This window comes from Chaetodon trifascialis, chromosome 24, assembly GCF_039877785.1.
Source record: "Chaetodon trifascialis isolate fChaTrf1 chromosome 24, fChaTrf1.hap1, whole genome shotgun sequence".
NCBI classification, from domain to species: domain Eukaryota; kingdom Metazoa; phylum Chordata; class Actinopteri; order Chaetodontiformes; family Chaetodontidae; genus Chaetodon; species Chaetodon trifascialis.
Window position 1 is genome coordinate 7524138 of NC_092079.1, and position 13016 is coordinate 7537153.

The 13016-nt window shown below is 45.1% G+C and overlaps 1 protein-coding gene across 1 annotated transcript in view; it reads right to left on the minus strand.

Moving 5' to 3' along the window:
- Positions 1 to 13016, minus strand: part of spega (striated muscle enriched protein kinase a) — a 44689-nt gene that overhangs the window by 15058 nt on the left and 16615 nt on the right. Inside the window, exons 3-20 of the mRNA XM_070994230.1 lie at positions 11620 to 11770; positions 9553 to 10449; positions 8918 to 9363; positions 7718 to 7864; positions 7046 to 7228; positions 4549 to 4712; positions 4029 to 4117; positions 3685 to 3860; positions 3408 to 3591; positions 3102 to 3175; positions 2758 to 2916; positions 2475 to 2664; positions 2055 to 2284; positions 1855 to 1974; positions 1663 to 1767; positions 1132 to 1338; positions 893 to 1016; positions 42 to 214 (exon numbers count right to left, since the gene is read on the minus strand). Of these exons, the coding sequence (XP_070850331.1) occupies positions 42 to 214; positions 893 to 1016; positions 1132 to 1338; positions 1663 to 1767; positions 1855 to 1974; positions 2055 to 2284; positions 2475 to 2664; positions 2758 to 2916; positions 3102 to 3175; positions 3408 to 3591; positions 3685 to 3860; positions 4029 to 4117; positions 4549 to 4712; positions 7046 to 7228; positions 7718 to 7864; positions 8918 to 9363; positions 9553 to 10449; positions 11620 to 11770 (3819 nt within the window). The remainder of the gene's footprint in view (positions 1 to 41; positions 215 to 892; positions 1017 to 1131; positions 1339 to 1662; positions 1768 to 1854; positions 1975 to 2054; positions 2285 to 2474; positions 2665 to 2757; positions 2917 to 3101; positions 3176 to 3407; positions 3592 to 3684; positions 3861 to 4028; positions 4118 to 4548; positions 4713 to 7045; positions 7229 to 7717; positions 7865 to 8917; positions 9364 to 9552; positions 10450 to 11619; positions 11771 to 13016) is intronic.

Consider the following 13016-nt stretch of genomic DNA (forward strand, 5'->3'; position numbering starts at 1 on the left):
GGATTCAAGCTGAAATGCTGAATTTATCATGTGGTGCTGACCTGCCATGGCCAGCTGAAGTGTGCAGAGGTCGCTGCCAAACTGGTTGCAGGCTGTGACCACCAACTGGCCGATGTCTGTGCTTCGGACTCTCTGAAGCTTCAGGGTGTGCTGATCGTCGTCTGGCATGCTCATCTCATACATCCCCAGTTTGTTGACCAACGCCACGCCCCTCCTGGTGAGGACAGAGGCAATGTATCACAGTTGGAGCTACACACCAGATGAGACTTTGCATTGGAGTGATTTTGCACATGCGCTGAAGTCTAAACAAGCAAATATCTTGATGTGCGCTGATTTCAATGTACGATACACACTTGAAAGGGAGGCATTTATTAAAAGACAGCAAAAGTATTTTTTTCTGACACAAAGGTAGCAAAAAATAAATAAGCAGGTAGCAAAGAACACCTCAAAGAGCCAGCAGACAGAGAACAAAGTGTTCCACCAAGAAACTGCAGAGGTCCACAGAGAACGTGAGCTTGAACATCAAAATAAATTAAATTCAATCAAAGCAATGTGAACCACTGCACAGCGTTGCTTCTCAGTCCCGCTTCTCTGGTTCACATGTTCTACGCCAATTTATGAAAGAGCCCCTGATGAGAACAGAAGTGGGATGAAAACCAGCAGTGCTCCGGCTCCAGAGGGACTTCATGTGCTGAGCTGTCTTTGTTTGAAATGAGCAATAAATCAGAAACTTTCTCAGCATTTAAACAAAGATCCAACTCTCATCAATTCAGCGCCGGCTAATGCACAAGCTAGCATTTTCTAATCGCGCAGGCTGGTCTATTACTGCTTGCATTATCCTCTCTGTGCACCGTCCCTCACATGATGTGTCACTAAAGATATAGAGGCTAACCTTTTCCAGGTGACAACTGCATGCACATGGTTCAGCGTAAGGGTGATGCTTGCAGGTTGGCTCTCAACCACATAAACAATGTCTGGTTTGTCCAAAATGGCCGGTGCTTTCCTCAGATAGGGTCCTACAGGGTAAAAGAAAAAAAGGATTTCATCTCATTTATCATTTGAATATTATCTCTTTAAAATAGCTTCTTTGGAGCAGCGGTGGCAACTTCATGCCTTCCTCAACCTTGTTACCTCTGTCCAGCAGCTGGACCAGGTCAGTAGAGGGTGATGGTTTGCTTGATGTCTTCCCGGTGGACGTCAGGACTCTGAAAGCGTAGCGGACTCCCTTGGACAGGGAGGTGACGGTGTAGCTAGTCTCCCTCAGGTTAGACGCCACGACAGACCACTGGATCGAGCCCAGAGGCTGCTGCTGGACCACATACAGCAAGGAGCCAGAGTCTGCAGACACATATGGTGCTTAGCTACATACTCTGGATGACAGTAAAACACAGAGTGAGGTGCTTAAGATGCGGAGAGAAAAAGATTTTGTTTTGTTTTCAAATCTGTGCTGATGAGCTATGAAATCCAAAGGGGTTTAAAAACGTCTCACAATGAGAAGAAAGCAAAAAAACATCTACGACGTGCGTGCTAGAAATAGTGTTTCCCTGCAAGTGTTTTATGTAAATTAATTTTACATAGCCTTTCTCAAGACTGTAAAATCAATGTGTGATATTTAGGCCAAAGAAAAATCTGATTGGCATCAAAGGAACCAAATGAACGTACCAAATGAAGAGTCAAGCCTCTTCGGTCTCTTCCAGCTGAGGCTTATAGTTTTCCCTGTAATAGCCTCAATCATGGGAGGACCATCGGGGGGGTCGGGAACAATGTCTGTTTTCAAATGAATAAATAAATTCATATTACATTAAAATTCTTTGATTTTCTCAACTGTAGCATCAATGACTAATCCTTCTCTACCTGTGACGTATAGATGTGCATAGCAGGCTGCTTTGCCCACTTTATTGGAGATGACGGCCTTGTAGACGCCCCCATGGGCGTGACATGCGCTCCGAATGACCAGACTGTGGACATCCCTGTCTGAAGAACAGATGCACAAGTTTCAACTATCTCGCCCCAATAATGGCTTTGCTTGGTTTGTAATCGGGCTCTTTGCTTACACTGGGTCATTTTGCGCTCTTCGCTGCTCTCGATGCGCTTGCCGTTGTGGTACCAGCCGATGGTCGGGTAGGGCAGGCCCGCCACCTTGCATTTCAGCACCGCCTCTTTGCCTTCAATCACCTCCACGTCGGCCAGAGGTTTGACAAAGTCTGGCATGGTCCTCCTCTCCACCTCGTTCTCCAGCACCTCCGGCTCCTCGGGGATGGATGGCATCTTCTCCAGCTTGGACCTGGAGGAAGGAAGGAGAGACTGTTTTTAAAAATCTGACAACGCACACCAAAAGACTGATGGCTTCATTTTCTTTTTGCCGTGTGCCTTCACTCTTTTCGAAGGATTTTCCCAAAACAAAAATGTCTCCACTGACTGTTATCCTGACAGCGGCTCAAAGAGATGTTTTCCATATGAATCGTTTCTCTTACATGTGCGAGGTGATGGCTGCTCGAGGTTCTTGCATGTAGAGCTCCGCGGTGCATTCAGACTGTCCGTGGACGTTTTGAGCGACCACTGTGTAGAAGCCCTCTGTGTCGCTGCTCACGTGGGTGATGACAAGCGAGTGACGACCCCCTTCTTGAAAGATGCGAACATCATCACCCTCCTCCACTCTCGTCTCTGAAGGGACACGAAGTGGAATATAATCATTTCCCCTGAGGAGTTCACAGCTGTGAGTTATCTAGAAAACCACACAACACTGGAGATTCTTACCAAAATGCATCCATGTGACTCGTGGAGCAGGTAGGCCGCTCACCTTACAGTCAAACCGGGCAGTACGACCTTCGATGACCTCCAGGATGTCCAGCTTACGGGTAAACAGCGGCTCCTTGGATGGGGTGACCTTCAGGTTTGCACTTGAGGTCAACTCCTCTGTAAATGAATTAAATGTGGTCAAGTTGGAATAAAAATCTGTTGAGTGATTGCTGATATTTTAAATGGTAAAAGGCAGAAAAGGATGCAACTTTTGTATATTCATAGATTTGAACCAAAACAGATATGAATATATGTTTTCTCTTTTCTCTTAAACAACAAGGTTAAAAGCATTTGTAGTTCACCTTTGGCAGTGCTCAGCTTGCAAGTGTACGTTCCACTATCATCCTCGTGTACTGAATTCAACAGCAGACGGCACCTGAAAGATAAAACAACACAACTCGTGAAAAACTGACAGATAATCTTAGACAATTACTGGATTTTGGAGATCTAAGACGAGCAGACAAAGGGATTTCATTAGCCAACACTCTCCCAGTCTGGACATGTTCTCATACACTCAAAAAAGCCTTTATTTACACTGTTCAGCAAAACCGCACTAATGCAATAAAGAGTTCAAAAGACGCAGAGCAGAGCAGAACACATAAACCCACCTCTTGCCATCAAAGTGCATTTTGCAGTTGAGCAACGCCGGCTGGATCAGCCTTCCATTGGACAGCCAGTCCACGTCGACATCTGGAGGTCCTGTGATGTGACACTCGAACATGGCCGACTCTCCGGCCCTCACCGCCACATCTTTTACCTCCCTGCTGATTCTCAGCGCCGTTTGTGCCGCCGCTAAAAACATAGAAAGAAGAGCAAGAAGGAAACCCTCAGAGACACTTGTTACAATGTGATTCGACTCGACAGATTCAATTCTTCATCGCTTACCTTTGACCTCCACTCTGCACTCCGCTTGCTTGGTTCCGTACTCGTTGATGATCTTGCAGACGTAAAGGCCCGCATCTGACCTCTGAGCTGAGCCGATTCTCATTTCGCTGCTGCCGTCGTCTGTCTCTCGCACGGTGAAGCGTCCCGCTGTCTTCACTGTGACTCTGTCCTTCAACCTGGGTCAATATGAAGTGGCTGTCACAGCACTCAGGTGTTTAAAAGAGGGACGTGTGTGTGTGCGTGTGTGTGTGTAACAGGGAACAGTGACCTTGGGTTGAGGTAATGGCCTCAGCTGTCTAGGAAGACATGTGTTTGCAATAAGGCCTTCAGGAAAGGTGTCTTACCAATAAACCATGGGTTTGGGCTGCCCGCTGACCTTCACTGAGATGACGACATCTTGACCCTCAGTTACCCCCTGGTCACATGGTGCCACCTTTAAAAAAACGGAGGTCTGATTGATAATGAAAATAAATGACTGGCATAAACAATCGCTGGCTGCAGCCCTAATTCCAACACAAAAACAACTTCAAACATGATCAAACACAAATAACCACAAAATAAAGAGGAAAGCCTGGATTTTGAAGGTGTGTTTCAGTTCATGCAATAAAATCGGACTCAAAACTGACACATCACATCATGACATCACCCAATTTGGCTTCATCAACCTCTTCGTCCTTTTCTGACAATGGTGTGATGAAGTTATATATCCTTATATCTTATATATTCTCCACAGCCTCCATCTGGCCTCTGGCTGACTGTTTTGGGTCAGTATTGGTGATATGGATCAATAATGCTGCTGGCCAGTCAGACGTAGAGATCAGATTTGAGAAACAAGTCGAGCTTTTGCCTGTGAGACCCTCCTACCTGAAATGAGGGAGGTTCTTTGAAGTGGACTCTTTTACTCGGAGCAGGTGAGTCCCCGAGCTCCATCGCCTCCTCCTGAGGGCTCAGATACTCCTCGTCTGACTGGGTCGGACTACTGACTTCCAAGGCCCCGGCCGGTCTCCCACATTGCATGTGGGTTGGCTCTGGCAGAAACAGAGAGTGATTGCTGGGCGTAAGCATAAGCAGACATCAGTGACACCTAATTCACTTTTTCTTGGGTTCATGATAAAGTCAACTCTGATTCGCACACTTCTTAATTTGCGTAATTAAGTGCCAATCTCTTTGAAATATGGTTAACACGGCATAGGGTGGCTCGTTAAACCCTTCCATGGGAACAGTCTGTCAGGGCTCTGATGTTTACAGTCTTTGCTTGCTTTTCTCCAGATAAATATCTTTGCCAAGTTGAACAGTTGGCAACACAGAGCGAGGAGTTAGATATGAGTTTGCCACGTGCACCCACATACACACACAGAGCACAGGGACCTCTCTGAAGTGACCATAACTGAACAGATAATGAATTAATCCCTTAATCCCTGACCCAATCATTCGCTTATTCCCATGGAGCTCCAGAGCAGACGTTGTGTCTGGACCGCTGGCAGCTTCGACTAAAGTCAGAATTAATTCACCGCTGGATAGAGAAGAATAAAGCGATACAGTACCTCTCTTCACATTCTGCTATCTTTCTTTCAATGCCTTGCTGCTTTCTTTTCAACTCTGCTCCTCACTTTTTCTGTCCAACCTAAAACTCAGACATAAGTAGATAACACCGCGACAACTGGAAATGAATAATACCCATCAGCGGAGCAGAATTAAAACATGTCCTCCTTTGAGGAGAAAACAACAGCAGAGTGGCCAGATGAATGTGCTTAAGTGCTGCTAAACTGGAAAAGGGAGGAAGGAAGCAGGATCATCTGCTGTAAAGTGCAAATGGAAAAAGTCAAAAACAAGCTCGTCCACATGCGAATGACGCTAAAAACACATGGAAACCGAAACATGTATGTAAGGAATGACTTGCAGCAATAAAACATGAGATTTAGAAATCTCCTCTTTACAGGAAAACACAAATTATTCTGCTTCAGCAGGGAGGGATTCCAACGAACTGTCACCACGCTGTTTTTAAAAAGGAAAAATAATAAAATAACCTACCTACAGTCACATCTCTGAGCAGCGTCTGAGCACCAGGGGATAACTCCCGGGAGTATTTACATAAACCTGCCAACTCTTACACAACTGCTGCATAGTCTGAGCCAGCTAACCTTGCTTTTCAGTCTCATCCTCTGCTCTCTCCTCTGCTTACCATCACCCTCATGTCCATGCTCTCTCACATTCCTGACATCCTGATGCTCACACAGGACTATCTGGGAAGTCGAATATTGTGTCGCTTCATTGAAGTTCTGGTGAATTTTTGTTTCTTTAACCAGACTCCACGGAGGCTGGTGGTATTGTCAAATGATAGAAACTGAATAAACGGCTGGAGAGTTGTGAATTTATTTGATGTTTTATGTAGAAATGAAAGAATGCAGTGTTAATCTCCCTCGCCACATTGAGCTTTGACATCCTTTGTTGCGTGTACATCATTCTCTCTCTCTATTATAGCGTACCCTGCCAAAGCCCCTCTGTTCCCAGCTAAACCAGCTGAAATGACTCACACAATCCCCCACCACATTTTGACAACTGCAAATCTGAGCCCTGTGGCGTGAAATCTAGACAGATGAAAAACTCCATGATTGCAGCAGTAATCTCACACAGGGACATAAAGCAGACTGCAATTACTTGAGCGAACAAGAGGGCGTCTAAAAATACTCCTGCAAGTTAGACTCCGCTGGCCTAATATGGCAACACAGGGCCCGCGCTGCTGGTGAGACAGTACCGGAGTGTTCGCTCACATTTGTTGACAAAAGCAGGGAAGTGCAGGTTGCATTTACATGAGCTGAATCGACACTGTGGGAGAGGTACAAGCCGTTCACACACACCGTACAATATAAACGCACACATCCACTGCAGGCGCATTTGTAACAGAAATCTTTTCCAAAAAGTAATATTTATTTTGTTTACTCCCGATCCTGAATGCCATGCCTGCCTTTAAGACTCAGGAGACCTTTGTGTGACGGGGCAGGCCTGCGTTTTCAATCCGCACTGAGGGGAGCACAGCGCCGTTAAGAATTAATGGGTTGCCATGGCAACTATATCGCTGCAAGCGAGGAGCCCCGGTCGGGATGCTGAGCTTCAGCAGGCCTTTGTAGTCATTAAGACAGAATGTCAGGCGGAGGAGGGCTGGCAGTGGATTAAAGCGAGTTTGTGTGTGAGTCAACATGTCCATGTATTTCAAGGAGACTGTTGTTTTCATGTGTCTCAACATCTCTGTCTTCATTTAAATTGGTGCTACATGCTTGTAAATGTGTCGCTGCAGCACCAAATCTAAAAGGCAAATCCCTTTACATGCAGGGATATCCTTGCATCTCGGGCCTCGTCTCACCTGATTGGATATAGAGCGTGGCGCTGCAAGATGCTCTGCCCGCGGGGTTGACAGCTGTAACGCAGTATGACCCTGTATTGTTCGGCCTCATCTGCTTTATCACCAGACTGTGTTTCTCACCCTCGGCCTTAACCACATGGAGGGCATCGCTCCGTATCTCCACATTATTCTTCCTCCATGTCACTGAGGAGGCAGAGAGAGAAAAAAAACACATTCACACAGATGACAAACACCCATTAAAACCTCCCACAGAAAAAACAGATATAGCACAATCCACCTTAGTAAGATGTGTAATGAATACAGCTCACTGGTTTTGCTCTTCCTGCAGAAAAACATCTAGATTTTTCAAAAGATGGTTTTTAAACAGATTTGACAGATTTTATTTGCCCACATAAAAACTGTGTTTTCTGCTCCAGGAAGGCACTACTCGCAGTATTTATTCAGTCAGTTCAGGCCTAAGAAAAGAGTTAATATAAATAATAAGGAATTAATTAAATAAAGTTTATTAATTAAAATACAGCTACAGTCATTACTGGTGAAACAAATACTATCTTTAAAATTAAATGTCAGCTGGAATCTTGAAGTATTGTCTATTTGTTATAATGTGATTTTTCATTTCTTCATTTAAATTAAACACAAAACAAACTGTTTCCAGCATGTTCTGAGCCGTACCTGTCGGGGGCGGGCTCCCCGTCACGACACATTTCAGAACGGCCTCGGCGCCGATGGATGCCGTGGTGTCCTCCAGGGGCCTGTCAAACCGTGGGCCCTCGCCTGGCTCCTCATCAGCTGACAGGTAGGAGTCATCAGATGAGCCCCCTGAAAACGACAGGTCAGTGCGAAAAGTGCTTAAAGTTTATTAGGATTTTAAAAGACATGTTTTGGCATGTTTCGGCTGTGTGTTCACCCTTGTTTTGGATTGTTTGTTGTTTAAAAACTAGAAAAGACCCACCAAAAAAGATACCTCTATAAGCTCATAGCTTATAAAAGGCTAAATCCTAATGAACTAACTGACTTTCATGAGGAAATGGTATAAAGAGGACCCTGTACTCCAGAGAATTCAACAATGCACTGCTTATAAAACCCTTCACAAAGACCTTATTAAAAGCTTTATATTGAGACTGAAATACTGCACATGGGGTCAGAATGTTGAATCTCTCACTAATTTTCATCTCCTGTGTATTTCACAAGAAAAAAAGCAAATGCTTTTATCAATTTGTTTATCATTTTCAGGACCCCTGAGCCTTGGAGGATCCCACCCCTACAGCAGGTTGGAAAACACTCACTCAGGCTAAATGAGCTAAAGTACTACTTCACATACTTAAAGGAAGTTAATTCACAAAATCCAGGCAAAAAAACACGAATCTAGCTTCTACAATGTAGATTTCTGAAGGGACACTTTGACAGTGGCAGTTTGGGTTCAGTTATTGGTGTCACAAAACCCAAAATCTGGGCAACAGAACAGACCCTTACGAGCTGGGACATGCAAACAGCAGCCAGCGCGGTGAGGCATTGTCTGAGAAACCTTGCAATCAAGGAAAACATACCCCAAATATATAACATATTGACAGCCATTGCAGAAGAAGAGGGCGAGCTTCATGCATTAATGAGAGGAAGGTTGCATCACATTTGATTGGAGCAACAGCTTCTTCTTCCTCTTGTGTCCGAGCGGAAACAGCTAATCAGTCACGTGAGATAAATGTTTGCTATGTGACAGCTTGTGGCCATTACGGGAACTGCCTCATGACGCAGTTGTGCATTGGCTTCAACGTTCGTCCCTGGTGGCTGCTGCTTGTTTCGGCTTAATTTAACTCAATTAGCTCAATTTTTACAAAAGCACTTCATCAACAATCATCACAAAATATGTCCTACCTTCCTCTGGAGACCTGGGTTGAACAGAACGGACCTTCTTGCTCTTACGAACTTTCCCCTCTTTCCGCCTGGCCTTGGTTCCCTCATCCCTGTCTGCAACACATTCTATCTCCATGGGTTCATTCTCCACCAGGATAGTGGGGATGTTCATTTTCAAGGCCGGAGACGTCCGACCCACCTCCGCCTTCCTCCTTTTCAGGAGAGGACTGATGGAAGGAGTGGGTGATGGGGTGAGCCGGGGGGGCTTGGGTGGATACTGGGACCCGGCTTCCCTCACAGTTACTGGGGATGCTCTCTTTCCATGCGGGCTTGGCGATCGAGGGTCTGCTTTGTTGTCCATCTTTGTGTCCCTCTTTGAGTCCGTCCCCACATCTCTGAAGGAGGATTTTTGAGATGTGGCAACAGTGGCGTCTTTGTCAGCTGCCGGAGAGCTTTGTTGGGTTTCCCTGTGTGCAAGGACAAGAAAACCGTTACGTAATACTGATAATCTTGGAATAAATATTCAAGCAGTGTAAAAATTCCAATGTTGCATCCACTGCTGTGAAATAGTGAATCTTACAAAGACAAATACACAAGACACACGTAATTATGATTTTAAAAGTACACAAATTCACCAGGAAAGATAATCTCCAAACCTGGTGAGGCTTGTCCTTGTGGCTGTTGGCAATGGTTGTCCTGGTAACTGGTGAACTGGTGCTGTCTCCATGGTAACAGAGCTTTTCCCTGTGCTTCCTCGTGATGAGCTATCGACTGGTTTCCCCAGTGGATCTGGCTGTGTCATCTTACGCTTTTCAGGGTTGTTACTTTGACTCCCCAGACCTTTGCCTTGGGCCTGCAGAGAAATCTCTAATGTGCTACTCCCTTCCCTCTCCCCAACTTTTCCGTCCTGCACCGCTCGTTCCCTCGCCTCCAACTTTTGAACCACTTGGGGAGGGATGGGCTCCAGTTTCCCCGTGGTCAGCCTCTCTTTCTGCGACAGCTGCTCAGTGGAATATGCCTTCTTCAAACTTGGTTTCCCCACAAGTTTCTTGATCCTCTGCAGCTCTTCGGCGAACTTGCTCTGGTAGCTCTGGACCCTCTGGGAGTAGCTCGTCTTGTCCTCTAAAGAAGAGGCCCTTTGCTTGAACGCCGCCCTCTTGTGGGCTGCGCCCTGCAGGATTCGGTCATCCTCTTTGCTGGGGCCGTCTTTCTTCTTTCCGCTGTCATCCAAGTCGAAGGAAGCTGCTCGTCCAAAACCAGATGCTGATCCAGATCCGACGCCCCCCAGCAGATCCGCACTAGCCCTTCGCTCCTCAAAAGCACGGACCTTGTCAAAGATCTTGGGCCCAGCACGAGCCAGTTTGGGTGTCATGACAGCACTGTTAACAGTTGATGCCTGGTCTGTCTTATAAGACTGGAGATCTGAAGGTTTGGTTTTATCCAGGGCTTGGTTTGGGGTATTGATGTTGTTTTTGTGTGTACTGGGAGGTGGCAGGGGAGCAGACAGGGGGGCATTGGGGTGGGGCTTCTGTGATTCATCAGCTGTTTGAGTCCTAGAGGTGTGAGGATTGAGGGGAAATGGAGGAGTGAAGTTAGAGCTGTAGTGCAGTTGCTGTGGGTGTTTGGCGAGTAACAAAGCAGCTGAAACTCTCATTTTGTCTTGTTTTTTCATATTCACCAGTGAGTTCCTTGTGTTTTGTCTGTGCTCTTTGTGTCTCATTTTCAGAGAGCAACATGGTAGACAGTGTAAAATGAGATGGCAGAGGAAGGAATAGAAATAAAATGATGTTGTCCACATGTAAGATTTCTTAAGAAGTTCGAAGGAACTGAATCAAACTGTGGTGAAGTGGAAGACACTCTAAAAACAGTAATAATTGGAAATTGTAGGCATGTTGCAGCAACAAAAGTGCAGATTTACAACATGAGCTCTTACAAAATGCCAGAAAAATACCCCTGCTTTAACTTCAAATACAAAAACATCATGCCTAAAAAGAACCTGCAAATCACATGATCATTACTTTGTGAGAACATTCATGCTAATATTAGCTTGGATCAAAGCCAGCAACCCATGCATGCCACAGCAAACCTATAAAGACGTGGTGTTAATCCAAAAGTGAGGGGCTGCTCTAGGAAACATGCAGTGGGTAAAAAGAGTAATCACAGTTTTCAGAAGTGCTGAATAATACATATTAGCAGATCGTACCATTGTGTCCTCTCTAATGGCTATAAGAAATATTAATGACACTTTCTAAAACTTGAAAGCAAACCACACTCACAGCAATAAAAGCAATGAGTCAAAGGAAAGCGTGGTATCAAAATAAAAGTATGAAAAAAGCTTGAATATATGAAATAAGAGTAAAAATAATGAGTCACTTTTGTAACTTATAACATATGGAATACAATTTTTGTGAGTTGGGTCGATGGAGGATATAATGTCTTGTCTTATGTGTCAGTTTTCTTTGCAATTTGGGGATTGTGGCCAGTCTTTCTTGTTTTTAGTGGAGTCCTTAAAGTGAAATGCCATGTGCTATAACGGCATAGAAAATGTTCTCCCTCTGTAGAGGCTGAACATGCTCCCATAGTAGTCGCTGCCTACAGAAACACTTTCCTCTGACCCCTGAACAGGTCGGGCCAGGTTAGCGTGAGAAGCCCGGATCAGTGGTTCCACACCCAAGTGACGGACAGGGGGGGCCCCCTCAGCGGGACCCCCGCCGAGGGCTTGCCTGGCTGGGTTTGTGGGGTCCAAGTGGGGCCCCGGAGGGCGGGAGCCCAGAGCACGGAGCTCTCGCTCCACCACAGGGTCATAGGCGCCAGGGAGGGTCGCCCTGCGATCTGAAGCATCTGGGTTATAGTCCATCATCCCTCCTCCCTCACCTGGAGAAGGACGGGAGACAAAAGAGAGAGAGAAGGGAGATGAAAGTTTAGCCATCACATATGACAAAGAAACATCAATGCCTTTCAACTACAGGCAGAGGTGGTTGGAATAACAGGATAAGGCTGATATTATTCTCAGCAAATTCAATGAAAAGACAAAAACCAAAAATGCCTGTCTGTATGAGGTACCTCATCTGTTCCTCTCAGACCTGAGCCCACTGGTTCCTCGTGAAGAAGCTAATCTATTTCTTGTGCACCTTTATGACTACATGCTGAAGGACCTCTTCCACTGCACAGCAGGACTGTGCATGTGGGATTGACTCAAAATAAACTGCAGTGCCTGCGACCATTGTAATGAAGGAACATGTCATCCACAGTAACAGTGTGACTCACTGATGTGTTTTTAATAGTTTTTGTCCAACAACGGGGCTCTATGGCGCAGAAGGAAAAAGATAAAGCAGGCTTTGGTACAGAGGCAGTTAGGATCGATTCATTGTTGGTTTTGGTCTTAAAGGATAAATCTGGTGATATTCCATGAGACAGACAGATGGGAAGATAAGCCTTGTTAATACGTTTGAATCGTGTTAATTGAAAGGTCAATCAACTGTCAGACTTTTTAATGAATTATGGAAAGGTGGATCATGTGTATTAAACCTTTAAGTCTATCTTTGTTTAAAGTCACACCTTTTGTGAATTGAATATCGTATTGGAACACCCCGAAGCTCTGAATTTAATTTCCAGATTTCCCTCTATAGACTGTAATTTTTGAGGCATATACTAAATAAGAAATTATGCATAATCGAGGCTTATACTTTGTTTTAATGTCTTTGTTATGTATATAATACCTGATTGTACTCAAACTAAAATGCTAAAGAAGATTAACTAATCAACTGAAGGATTCATCGATAAAAGGAGCAAAAACCCTGAGCTGGTAGAAAACAACCTGACGTAAAACAGACATCGTTTAGTACAAGAAAAAAAGGATCGGATGGATAAAGAGTGTATTGATTGCTTAAAAACAGGAAATGAAACGGAAAGTGTGAGGGCTACGTTGCGGAGCGTGCACCACTTAAAGAGATCCTCCCCCATCGCAAATCAGGTAATGACTGACATTTTAGTGATGAGCAACAGACAGGAATGCTTCGGCAGCGAAAAGAAAGAGCAGTCAGCATCTCCGGCGCACGACGGAAACCTTGAAACAGCGATGGTGTCGAGGATGTAAAACGACAGACTCCTGTTGCAATTA